This window comes from Chelonoidis abingdonii, chromosome 5, assembly GCF_003597395.2.
Source record: "Chelonoidis abingdonii isolate Lonesome George chromosome 5, CheloAbing_2.0, whole genome shotgun sequence".
NCBI classification, from domain to species: domain Eukaryota; kingdom Metazoa; phylum Chordata; order Testudines; family Testudinidae; genus Chelonoidis; species Chelonoidis abingdonii.
Window position 1 is genome coordinate 125,953,547 of NC_133773.1, and position 12,423 is coordinate 125,965,969.

A 12,423-nucleotide genomic window follows, 5' to 3' on the forward strand; every position below is an offset into this window, starting at 1 on the left:
AAATTACAGTTATTTGAAAACAACAAAAATGGGCTATAAAGTTTGTTAAAATGTAATAATAAAACAGTGCATACAGCATCCACCACTGCATCCAAAACTGCCCTAGAACAAGGAGGAAATAATCACCGTCCCCCCTTCGTGTTATGTACTGTATTTTTAATAAAGGATTTCTTTCTTTTTATTCACTGTTTATTATTACAGAAACTGTAAACATCTACTACAAGTAAAATAGGAAGTGCAAATCAATGAAACACTGCATGGTAACTGCTGGGAGCAATGCTCTTAACTGCAGTGGAAGGCACCCACATTACTGTTGGCTTTTCAGCCTCAAAGTGCTCCTTTAAGGCATCCCTTATCCTTGAAGCACTGGCTGGGCCTCTCTAGTCGCCCTGCTCTCTGGCTGTTCAAATTCAGCCTCCAGGCGTTGAACCTCGGAGGTCCCATTCGTCAATGAAGGTTTCACCCTTCCCTTCACAAATATTATGGAGGATACAGCAACGCGGTTATAATCGCTGGGTGATGCTGCTTTCCCCCACGTCCAGCTTCCGTAGAGACTTCTCCATCTTCCCCTTTAAACGGCCAAAAGCATGCTCCACGGTCATTCTGCACCGGCTCAGCCTGTAGTTGAACGGTCCTGCTCATGTCAAGCTTCCCTGTAATACGGTTTCATGAGCCAAGGCATTAACGGGTAAGCGGGGTCCTCAAGGATCAACACATGGCATTTCGACGTCCCCCACTGTGATCTTACGGTCTGGGAAAAAAGTCCCTGCCGCGCAGCTTCCTGAACAGGCCACTGTTCCGAAAGATGTGTGCATCATGCACCTTTCCAGGCCAGCCTGTGTAAATGTCAGTGAAACGCCCACGGAGAATCCACAGCGGCTGGAAACCATTGAGAAATACCCCTTCCGATAATGTACTCGATGTCAGGTGGGGTGGTGCCAGAATAGGAATAGCGTCCCATCTGTTGCCCCTCCACAGTTAGGGAAACCCATTTGGGCAAAGCCATCCACAATGTCCTGCACATTCCCAGAGTCACGGTCGTCTGAACAGAGATGCGCATTAATGGCCCTGCAAACTTGCATCATCCAACTATTCCAACGGTGTTGACTTCCACTCCAAACTGGTTGCGATACGATCGGTAGCTGTCTGGAGTTGCCAGCTTCCAGACTGCAATAGCCACCGCTTCTCCACTGACAGGGCAGCTCTCAGTCTCGTGTCCTTGCGCTGCCAGGGTTGGGGCGAGCTCAGCACACAGTCCCATGAAAGTGGCTTTTCGCATCTAAAGTTGTGCAGCCACTGCTCGTCATCCCAGACTTGCAGGCGATGTGATCCCACCACTGCAGTACTTGTGTTTCCCGAGCCCAGGTGGCGTTCCACGCTGCAGAGCACGTCCGTTACTGCGACAAGCAATTAGTGTCAGCAGCGTCAGCAGCATCTATTTCATCATCTGAGCTCTCACTGTCACTTTGGAGCATAAGGAAAGATCATCTGCCAGACGGATGTGCTGGCAACATTCATCAGCAACATCTAAGCAGCTCGGCTCCATTTCTTACTGAAATCACACGCTGCAGAATCACAATGTCACCAAACGCTGAAAAGGGAAGGCGATGCACCACGGGTCGTTGGAACAGGAAAGCGGAATGAACCCGCACCCTTCCGTCCCCTTCCCACAACCCCCAGCAGCAAATTGGGACGAGTGTGCTCTGTGGGATAGCTGCCCACAATGCACCACTCATCAAAGCGCTGCAAACCTGGTGCAAGTGTGGACACACTGCAGCGCTGGTCGCTGTCAGTGTGGACACACTGCAGCGCTGGCCGTACACAGCTGTACGACCACAGCTGTAACGGCCAGCGCTGCAAAACTGTAAGTGTAGACAAGGCCTAGGTGACAGCCAATCAAGTACTGGTCTAGGAAGACAGTTTTCTGACATTTGTACATGTCCAAACCACTTCAGCTTCTTTCTTGAATCATCTCTACAGTCTACTGGCCAGTCTTTTATAACACATCAGCATTGGTTACTTTATCCCACCAGCTGACACCAAATTTTCTTCACAAGCATATCAGATAGAATGCATTAAGTTTTCTGTTGTGGGTTTCCTAGCATTTGCCAAGTTTCAGAAATATAACAATATGGATATCACAGTAGCTTGCTCTTATAATTTGTGAGTCAACTTGTTCCCATTCTTGTAGAGCTTGTGTTGCCTTTTTGTTGAGAAGTATTCTAACCTCCTCTATGAGAGTATAATCTTCTTGAACAAAGTACTGAGATACCATCTGAAAGGAGTCTTCGACAGCCAGCTCGTCTCACAATTATTTCTATAACTGACACATATACACATTTTAAAATACGTGTGTATGTGTCGGTTATGGAAATAACCCTGAGATGAGCTGGCTGTGGAAGACTCCTTTCAGATGGTATCTCAGTACTTTGTTCAAGAAGATTATACTCTCATAGAGGAAGTTATATATATATAAAACATGGACATATAATATATATATGGAGAGGAAGTTTGCCTGACTCACAGCCATAGGACCACAGGTCCTTATTCAATATATTCAGAGCAGCCCATGTTATGTATGGGGTATCCTCGTCTATCACCTGAGCGATGCACCTGGTAGCTTAGGATGCCCCAAACTATAGAGAGAAAGGGAAAAGGTAGCAGTATTTACAAGAGCTATAAATGTCTTTTTAAAATGAAAGCTTAGATTCTGCAGAAACTGATGATATTCACCACTAATGAGTGGATTTTCAAGACCTGTTTGTTTTTATAATACAGATGATCAGAGAGTATGGATCTTTATTTACAGTCCTGTAGCAGGGTGGTCTCCCCCCCCCCCCCCCGCCCGCTCGCTCCGCTCCGCTCTGCTCTGCTCCTGCCCTGAAGGGTTAAAAACAGGGCTGATTGGGGGAAGTGGCTGCAGCTGGGGCCATGCCGCAAATAGACTCAGTTGGCCCTATAAAGGCAGAGAAGCCAGAAGCCCAGGTAGTTTCTTTCTAGCTATAGAGGGAGATAGGCCTGGCTGCAGGGAGCTAGACACAAGGTACTTGAGTGAAGCAGGGCTGGGGAAAGGCAGAGGAGCTGGGGAGCTACAGCCTGGAGAGCTCAAGGCTGTGGCCTAGTATTGGGCTAAAAGGTACTAGGGGTTGCAGAGGGCAGCCCAGGGGTAGGCCAAGGCAGCAGGTCTAAACCCAACCTTGCCAGTGATGAGTAGGCTGATACTGCAGTCTGCCCCAGGGCACAGAGGCTAGACAATGACTGGTAGTAGTCATATACTGAGGTGAGGTGGGGGTTTCCCAGGGAGGGGAGACCCTGAGAGAGAGGGGTTACTGCCAGGGTGCAGCACCCCATATTAAAAGGGCACTAGGTCCAGGGAGGGATATGGGAGCCAGAGGACAGGCAGATCACTGGCCTGCAGAGGGTGCTCTGGAGCTGGAACTGAGCTAATTCCCAAAAGAGACCAGCAAGAGGTGCCCCTAAAAACACAAGTTTGTGTAAACCCTGGTATCACTTGCCCATGTGCTCTCAAGAAATAATCTGAAAGGTTTTCATGTTTCTGTCAGTTATAGAGGCATAGAAGAAACCATCCTCATTGGAATTTGATTCCTACTTGCAAGATCTAGTAGTGTGTATGTGTCAGAAGATGTCTGCCCAGGTATCACTGTGATATTGGCTTTATGGAAATATGCTTATAAATGTATATATAACATAACTGGATGTAACATCTCTAAAGGTTATGATCTACTGAATCTATTAATCTTATTTATATGCATGTATCATTTTTGTGTTCAAAGTTATGAATGCTAGCTGTGTACTTGCTTGATTTTTAAGTAGCCTTTATAAAGCATTTGGTCAGCTTCTTGAGAAAGAAATGGGCAAATTAAGTGCCCAATCAAGAAGCACTTATGTGGATTGGAGCCTTCCAAGATCCATTATCCCTTAAGAAGTCTACATGAGGATGTTCAAGGTAGCATGTGAGCAATGGCTGCTGCCTGTAAAAACAGAGTCATGCATGGACATGTGACTTGCCCAGGTGACTCAAACTCCATCTTTGAGCTAGACTTTGCATAGGAGAGAGGGGGAGGTCCCCACCCACAAGAGAAACTCTATTTAAGACCGTGGGTGACTCCTCCATTTGGTCTTCAGCTGGCTAAAGAGAGCTTTTCCACCCCCAAAGATACCTGAAAGAAACTGGAACAAGGACAGTAACTACAGGGGGTGTGAGTGACTGCTGGACCCAGACTAGAAGGAGACTAGTCTGTAAAAGGAAACTTACTGGAATTCCTCTGAAGGTGAGGTTTTATCTGTATTCAGTTTCCTTAGACATGGACTTGCATGTTCAATTTTATTTTGCTTGGTAATTCACTTTGTTCTGTCTGTTACTACTTGGAACCACTTAAATCCTACTTTCTGTATTTAATATCACTTTTTACTTATTAATGCATACTCTGGGTTAATACCTTTTGGGGGGCAGGCAGACAAACAGCTGTGCATATCTCTCAGTGCTATAGAAGGTGAACAATTTGAGTTTACCCTGTATATGCTTTTATACAGGGTAAAACTAACTTATTTGGGGTTTGGACCCCATTGGGAGTTGGGTATCTGAGTGTTAAAGACAGGAACACTTAAGTTGCTTTCAGCTAAATCTGCAGCTTTGGGTCATGTGCTTCAGACCCTGGGTCTGTGTTCGAGCAGAGCCTACTCAACAAGACAGGATGCTGGAGTCTCAAGCTGGCAGGGAAAGCAGGGGCAGAAGTAATCTTGGCACATCAGGTGGCAGTTCCCAAGGGGGGTTCTGCGATCCAACCTGTCACATTCACCACCTATAGTATTTCAAGATAAGAAATACCTGCTTACCTGAGGCAAAATCCTGCTTGCCTTAAATAACTAGTCCAATTGACTTCAAAGATACTCTTTGCATGGGAGATAAAATGTGTACACTGAGGCAGGGGAGGGAGGAAGGTAATGTTATTTAGTCTTCAGAAATACAGCACTTAAACTGGTAGAATTCCTACATGAAAACAAGAAAATGCACAGCCTTTAACCTCTTCCTACACTAATACTTTCCTAAGAATTGGCCTGGTGTTTAGTCAGATTTAGAGCTGGTCAATACTTAGACTGACCAGCTATGTTGCTCAAGACCAGTGTGAAAAATTCACATTTCTGAATGACCCAGTTAAGCCAACTAGGTCTTCCATCAACCTAGCTACCCCCTCTTGGGGAGGTGAATAACCTCCCATCAGGATAGGTAATGTCTACACTGAAGCGCTGCAACACTGCTGCCGGGCCAGTGAGTTATATGGGCCCGTGGTGCCTGTGCCCCAGGAATATTCAGGGCCCAGGGGCACGACTCCACTAATGTTTGGGGCCAGGTCTCTTCCCCAGCCGTGCCTGCTGTCCCCATGAACCTTCCTTGGATAATTTTCTGGCCCTGCCTGCTGCCCCTGGGCAATTTAAAAGGGCCAGGGAGCCCCAGGCCACTGCCACCACCACTAACAGTACAGTAGGGCTAAGGTGGCTTCCTGCCCACCTTCGTTCCACACTGCTCCTGGAAGTGACCAGCAAGTCCCTGTGGCCCCGGGAAGGATATCTCTCTCCGCATGCTGCCGCTGCCACTGCCCCAAGTGCTGACTCCGCAGCTCCCATTGGCAGGGAACTGAAGTCAATAGGAGCTGAGGGGGCAGTGTCTATGGGCAGTGGCATGCAGAGATCCCCCAACCTCCTCTCCTAGGAGCTGCTGCCAGAGGGGTGTGCAGATCCCTTTTGGGAGTTGCCTGAGATAAGCACCCACCCCTCTCACACCCCAACCCTCTGCCCCAGCCCAGAACCCACACCCCTCACCCAAACACCCTCCCAGAGCCTGTACCTCACCCCCTCCCAAACCCCTGCTCCAGCCCAGAGCCTGCACCCCAAACTCCCTCTTAGATCCTATATCCCACACCATCTCTGGCACCCCAACTCTATGCTTAGCCCAGAGCCTGCACCCCTCCCGCATGCAAACTTCCTCTCAGAGCCTTAGGCGGGGAGCAGGGGGCAGGGTAGGACTTGGACCAGTTCTGGGCACCACCAAAACTAATACAAACTTGCTGCCCCTGGCTGCTGCACCACTGCAGTGTTTCAAGAGTAGACAACACCCTTAGACACCTAAGTTTTCTTTATACTGCTTTCACTGTATAAAGTGAGTGTAAATGGGCCCTATGCATTTAAGAGGTGCTTCCTCTGGAGTATTTATACTCCAGATTGCTTTAAGCAATGAAAAAAGGAGCAAGATAAAGATATAAATTACTGTTATGAAGGTAAGCAATTTATCACAAGCTATGCTACATTTCTTTTTATTTGCCTTATAGAAGACTGAAATGAATGAGGCCTACATATTTATATTAAAAAATGTAGCAAGCTAGTGAATGATGCATAAAACAAATGAATACAAAAGCAGTAACAGAACAAGAACTAAATGGCTTTTCTGAACTTTTACAAAATTTCAGAATAATCAGTTTATATTCGATAAATTATTTTTCCCCCCATGGACTCCCTCTTCATGTCTTCCAGGAAACCTAATATGACACGAAACATTTTTGCTAGAAAAAGCAAGTGTAAGTACAAGTATCAATTTCCCCACTTCACTGTAAATATAGAAGTAATTCAACTTATTTTAAATATAAAAATCCCTGCACAGGAAAGTTATGTATAAAAAAAGCTCCCATAATTGCTTTTACACTTGTACAGCCTTTTACCTCAGTTACTTATATAGTACATAATGTAATGCCCGCTGCATTCAAAGCAGCTTTCCAGCTTTCTTTATAATGTCTCTCTTTGCAATAATAGCTCATTGCTTCCAGCAAACAAGGGTTTTTTTAGATGAAACTTTCCATACTTGAGCTATCTTGAATTCCTCTCCCCCTCATCACACCTATCTTAAATAAATAACCCCCTAAATATCTTAAGTGTTATTTCCATTTCTTCTAATGATTTTTTAAGTATTCTTAATCTAGTTGGGGGGGGGGGGGGAAGGTCTCTTTACCCTCACACATATGTATAAATCCATGCCACCCAGTTTGATTTTTTAAATAAATAAATAAAAGCATCACTAACCTAGATATAAGCCAGGCAGATTTCTAAAAGAATGTGAGGTAGGACCAAGGAGTAATAGGAAGTCCTGTCTTTGAACATAATGGCCAGACATACAAGATGAGCTATTGCCTAGCTGCTAAGTTATGTAAAAAGACAATAAAAACTACAGTGAATATTTCCCCGTACAAGGAATTGCAGTAGTTGCTACACGGATGGTATGTGATCATGAATGCAGAAGAGGTGATCCATTTTGTTCCAAGATACTAGTCCTCACTGAGAAGTATATAGGACAAATTTAGAGTTTCTAGACTCAGCTGTTTTTGGATATAATGTGAAAACATGAAGGTGCTAGAGGGAAAACTGGACTTATGGATTAATAAAGACTAGCATCGTTGTCAAGCAAATTGAAATATAAATTTAGTGACACAAGTAAAGGCATATTATGCAAAGATCTCAGGAGACAAAGTCTCTAGCTATTCAGTGACTGGGCTCATTGAAAGTTTAACTACAATTCAGTTAATTTGATTTTATATTTTAAATTATTCCTTCTGATTCATTAAAGCAAACCATACTTTAAGCAGCAAGTGTTTCCATACCCACACATCTCTTCTAGATTGTCAACATAGCAGTAGAAACATTTTACACTTATTTGGCAAACAATTGGCAGTAGTTTTGTACTATCAGCTGCCATCATCATTAGGGCCAAACAAACAAAAAAGAAGAAAGAATTGGGAAGTTATTTTGTTTGAAGTCATTCTTAGAGACCACAAGATCTGATAGTTTCAAGCCAGCATGAAGCATGGTCTAGTGATCTGATTTAGCATCTAAGGCTATGTCTGTGCTATGGACCCTACAGCGGCGCAGCTGTACTGCTGTAGGGTCTCCTGTGCAGCCACTCTATGGAGGCAGGAGAGATCATTCCCACCAGCATTACTGAACCATCCCTAACCAGCAACGGTAGCTATGTCAGCAGGAGATGCTCTCTCACTGATATAATGATGTCCACACCAGCGCTTTTGCGGATGAAACTTGTCAGTCAGGGGTGTGGTTTTTTCCCCAAACCCTTGACTAACAAAAGTACTAGTGTAAACAAAGCTTGAGAATCCGGAACTCCTGAATTTTAAAGAACACTTTGAAGTAGACCTTTTCTATGGATTTGAGCAAGGCATGCAACACCTCTGTTTCAATTTCCTTATCTGTGAAATGCGGTTAACAGCCATCTACCTCACAAGGATGTGAAGGATTAGTGTCTGTAAAGTGCTTTTAAGATTAATATTTTGCCTACCCCCATCTGTGTCATGAGAGTCTCAAGTTAGAAGAGCTGTGCAGTCCATTATTGAGAACATAGTCCTTTTTCCTCTATCATGGCTTTGGGAAGTGGAAATGGGTTTAACTTTTCACAAGAGCACAGTAGAGTAGGAAAAATAATTAGCAAATTCAAGGGAAATATTTATGCTCTAATAAAAGTAATGTAACCTGCTCCTATCAAACCTCATGCAATTTCCCCATTTCATAGGATGAATTATTGATGTACTCCAACATTATCTGAAAGATCCTTGGAGCTATGCCGTTTTACACCAACTGAGGATTTGACCCTTATGTAAGAAGCAGCAACTATGCACTTCTCTAGTCTCTCCTGTTCCTTCATACTATGCAATGAGATGAGAAAAACGGCAGCAGAGAAGGAGAAGATGTCTCAGAGATCTGGATAGTTTTTGCCTCACCTGTCCAGCTCTCCAAGTGAAGATTTACTTTATTTCTTAGGGTATCCGTCACCACAGTATCCGAGTCAGTTTCATGCACTCACAGCCCTCACACCAACTCAGGATAAAGGGGACAGCAACTAAGTTGATGTGAGGTGTTACTAATCAGGGCCAGCTCTACCATTTTTGCCACCCCACGGGGGAAAAAAAAAGGCTTCCAGACTGTGCTGCCCCAAGAATGGAAGGAATGCCACCCCAGGCACATGCATCCTCCGCTGGTGCCTGGAGACGGCCCCTTTCCTGGTTAAAGCAATGAAAGAGATCTTTCCAGGACCAATGAGTGCACTCCACATGTGGCAAAAACATTACTGTTTGAGCAGCACTTTGAAAAATGCAAGACACATCAGGATGCCTCCAGGACAGAGACCTAAAAGACTGAAGATAAGACACTCCCTACTGATCAAGTGATCAGGATTCTAAGCCAAAATATGTTGTACTTGCTCATATCTATCTAAGGGGGAAAGGGAGAAAAATAGAAACAATGTTTATGCACTGTCATTACTACTCACAATACGTTTAATCTTGGGTACGACTGGTCATATCAAGTCAGCTGCTGTCAAACTATACATCCGAGGCTTGAATAAAGACTGGGAGTGGATGGGTCATTACACAAAGTAAAAACGATTTCCCCATGCTAATTTTTCCCCTACTGTTACTCACATCTTCTTGTCAACTGTTTGAAATGGGCCATCCTGATTATCACTACAAAAGGTTTTTTTCTCCTGATGATAATAGCCCACCTTAATTGATTAGTCTCATTAGAGTTGGTATGGCAACACCCATTTTTTCATGTTCTCTGTTTATATATAGCTTCCTACTGTATTTTCACTCCATGCATCTGACTAAGTGGGTTTTAGCCCACGAAAGCTTATCCCCAAATAAATTTGTTAGTCTCTAAGGTGCCACAAGTACTCCTTGATCTTTTTGCTTATACATCTACGAGTACAGTAAAAATTCTCATTTTGGTCAGTCATACCATCGTAATTTATTCTATATATAGTGGAATCTAAACTGAGGAGGCAACCCTATGTTAAGCAGCCACGCAAAAGTATTCCCAGTTACCACTCTATCCTTAGTGGGACCTGGCTCCAAGCTCTACTATGCCCATGTGCTGCCCATACTCTCCCCATTTCTTAGATCATTCCAGTGCAAACTCCAAACCCATGCTGCAACACCACAGATGTATATTGTCAGTGGAACTAAATCACTCAGTTGGGCTGAGGTGGTCTTTTTAACTAACATTGGCAGATGTATCAACATTGTGATCATTATTCTACTTTCTAAGCCCAATTTCAAAGCTGAAGACTGGAGGGGGGGTTGCTGTTTTTTTTGGTTCAGGCAGCTTAAGACAGATTTCACCGGATACACACACAGTATACATGCCAAACCTACTTAGGGTGGGAGTGACTTGCAAAACTTATAGGGCCAGATTCCTCCGCCCTTATTCACTTTGAGTCATCCCACTGAAATCAGTGGAACTACTCAGTAAGCTACCCAATACAATCGAAAGCAGGAAGATCAGGTCCAAAGAGGAGAACAGGGGAGCTCAGAGCAAGCATCTACTAAGAGCATAGGGTAGTCTGAAAGCTTTTATGCAGCCACTTATGCAAGTCTGAGGAGGCTTTCATGTAGCCACTTATGCAACTGTGTATTCCGAAAAAAAAAAAACCGATTTGAGAGAACAAGATTTCAGACTTATTTAAAATACGGTTGCTCATTGGAGAAGCCATCTCAAAGCTCGGAGACTCTCTGCAGTTATACAGTCAGATACTTTCATACCAAGCAATGTAAAACACTCAACCTGAAACTGCAGACGGCATTCATCAGGTACTTTTTAGTTGCCAGGGATTTTGAGGACAAGGCAAAAATTTCTTAAAGTTTTTGACAAAGTCAGAGCCTATTTCAGTTGAATAGGGAGTGTCCTCCTCTTAGTAACCCACCTTCCCATAATCACTTTTTGAGTTAAAGAATACGGTTGAAATATCTCTCGGAAACATCCGGCAAAGTCATTTGCACCCAGGGAAGCGGGAGAGCAAAGAAACATTAAAAACTTTACAATTAATCCTAAACAAGGGAGCTTTGGCAGGTGCCTTTATTATTTGGCTGTTTACATCCTGCCTTAGTGAAGTTGAGGAACAAGCTCTCCTCTCCGTTCACGACGCCCCCTAACCCTGACAGTGACCCCCGTCACTCCCACATCTTACCTTCACCCCCCTTATCCAGTCGCTGGTTCCTTTCCCCACCCTCATTCCCATGCTATTGGTCCTCGCCCAGCCCCCCTTTACAACCCCTCCGCTCCCTGCCCCAAAGCTTCTCTCCCCCTCCCCTGGCACTGTGCTCCCTTCTGCCGCCTCCCTTTCTTCTCACCCTAAGTCCTCCCCCCTTGCCCCAGCCGTTTCCCAGCGCCCCCTCTTCCCCCAGCTCCCCGTCCCCTCAGAGTCCCTCCCCGGCACGCACACAACCCATCTTCGCCTCCTCCCTGCGCTCACCTTCCCTGGCTTTCAGCAGCACCGTGTTGGCCACGATGTTCTCGATCTCCATGATCAGGGCTCCAACGAAGCCCTCTGTCCCCTCAGAGCCACCACCTCCTTCGCCCCCTCCTCCTGCCCCGCCACCGCCGGGACACCCGGGCTCCACTCATCCGGCCCCGAGGGCTAGCGCTGGGCTCTTCTCTCCCCCATCACCCGCTCCTCACTCACTCACCACCCCCTCCCGCCTCTGCCCAGAGGGGCGGAGAAAGGGGAGGGGCGGGGCCTACCCACACTGGGCCGGACTATGCCGCGCTTCCCCTCCTCTCGCCCCGTTCAGCTCCGCCCAGAAGACTACAGCTCCCAGCAGGCAATGCGCTCCCCCGGCCCGGCGGCTTCTTGCTTCAAAGCTGGCTCACTGGTAGCTAAGAGCAGTAAGCACGCGCGCTCGGTGGGGTGTTCTTCGCCTCTCACCCTCAAGGGTGGAGCATTGAATGCCGGGATATATAGTCATGTAGTTCATACCGCTCCGCTCTCTCGTCCTACAGAGCTTACCCGCTACTACCACTAAGTCTCGCGGGATGTCGAGGTCACCTCTCGCGAGAAGTGTGGTCGCGTTGCTGCTTTGCTTGCTATGTAGGTAATGTGAGTGGTAGTCCGCAGAGACGCTGAACAGGCTGATTAGGGACTCTGGTCGCGCCTTTACATCTCACGATACTTAGAAGCTCTCGTGCGTTCAGGCAGCGGGGGGCAGCTTGGGGCAATTTAAGGTCGCCTCCCCCACGGTCGCCATTTTTTTTAGTGTGGTTCGCTCTCCAGGCCCATTCCCTGTACCTCAGGAGCCTGTACAATACCGTAGTCCTGGTTCTTTATGCTGCTGAGTGAGTATTGACCCCAGCCACACACGACAATGGGGAAGCCAACTAAGCAGAGGAGAAAGGGCCAAGTGGCTGACAGGGCCAAGGGCTCGAGTGGGGCAGGGACAGCATTGGTCAAGAACAACCCCTTCGAGGTGAAGGTCAACAAGCAGAAGTTTAATATCTTGGGGAGGAGAACCAAACACGATGTGGGGCTGCCAGGCATCTCGCGGTCCAAGGCTGTCAAGAAGGTAAGACTGGAGG

At 46.1% G+C, this 12,423-nt stretch overlaps 2 protein-coding genes across 5 annotated transcripts in view; one reads left to right on the top strand and one right to left on the bottom strand.

Moving 5' to 3' along the window:
- GRK4 (G protein-coupled receptor kinase 4) overlaps window positions 1-11,545 on the bottom strand; it is a 118,292-nt gene extending 106,747 nt beyond the window's left edge. Inside the window, exon 1 of one of the 2 annotated variants that reach the window (XM_032781020.2) lies at window positions 11,324-11,545. In XM_032781020.2, coding sequence (XP_032636911.1) covers window positions 11,324-11,375 — 52 coding nt within the window. In that variant the 5' untranslated portion in view covers window positions 11,376-11,545. The remainder of the gene's footprint in view (window positions 1-11,323) is intronic. The other variant, XM_032781021.2, reaches the window with a different exon arrangement.
- A 223-nt stretch (window positions 11,546-11,768) lies between these two features.
- The window catches only part of NOP14 (NOP14 nucleolar protein), a 52,525-nt gene continuing 51,870 nt past the window's right edge, over window positions 11,769-12,423 (top strand). Inside the window, exons 1-2 of one of the 3 annotated variants that reach the window (XM_032781018.2) lie at window positions 11,770-11,942; window positions 12,142-12,410. In XM_032781018.2, coding sequence (XP_032636909.1) covers window positions 12,213-12,410 — 198 coding nt within the window. In that variant the 5' untranslated portion in view covers window positions 11,770-11,942; window positions 12,142-12,212. Of the gene's footprint in view, window positions 12,411-12,423 lie in introns of all 3 variants that reach the window. The other 2 variants (XM_032781019.2, XR_012655991.1) reach the window with 2 other exon arrangements.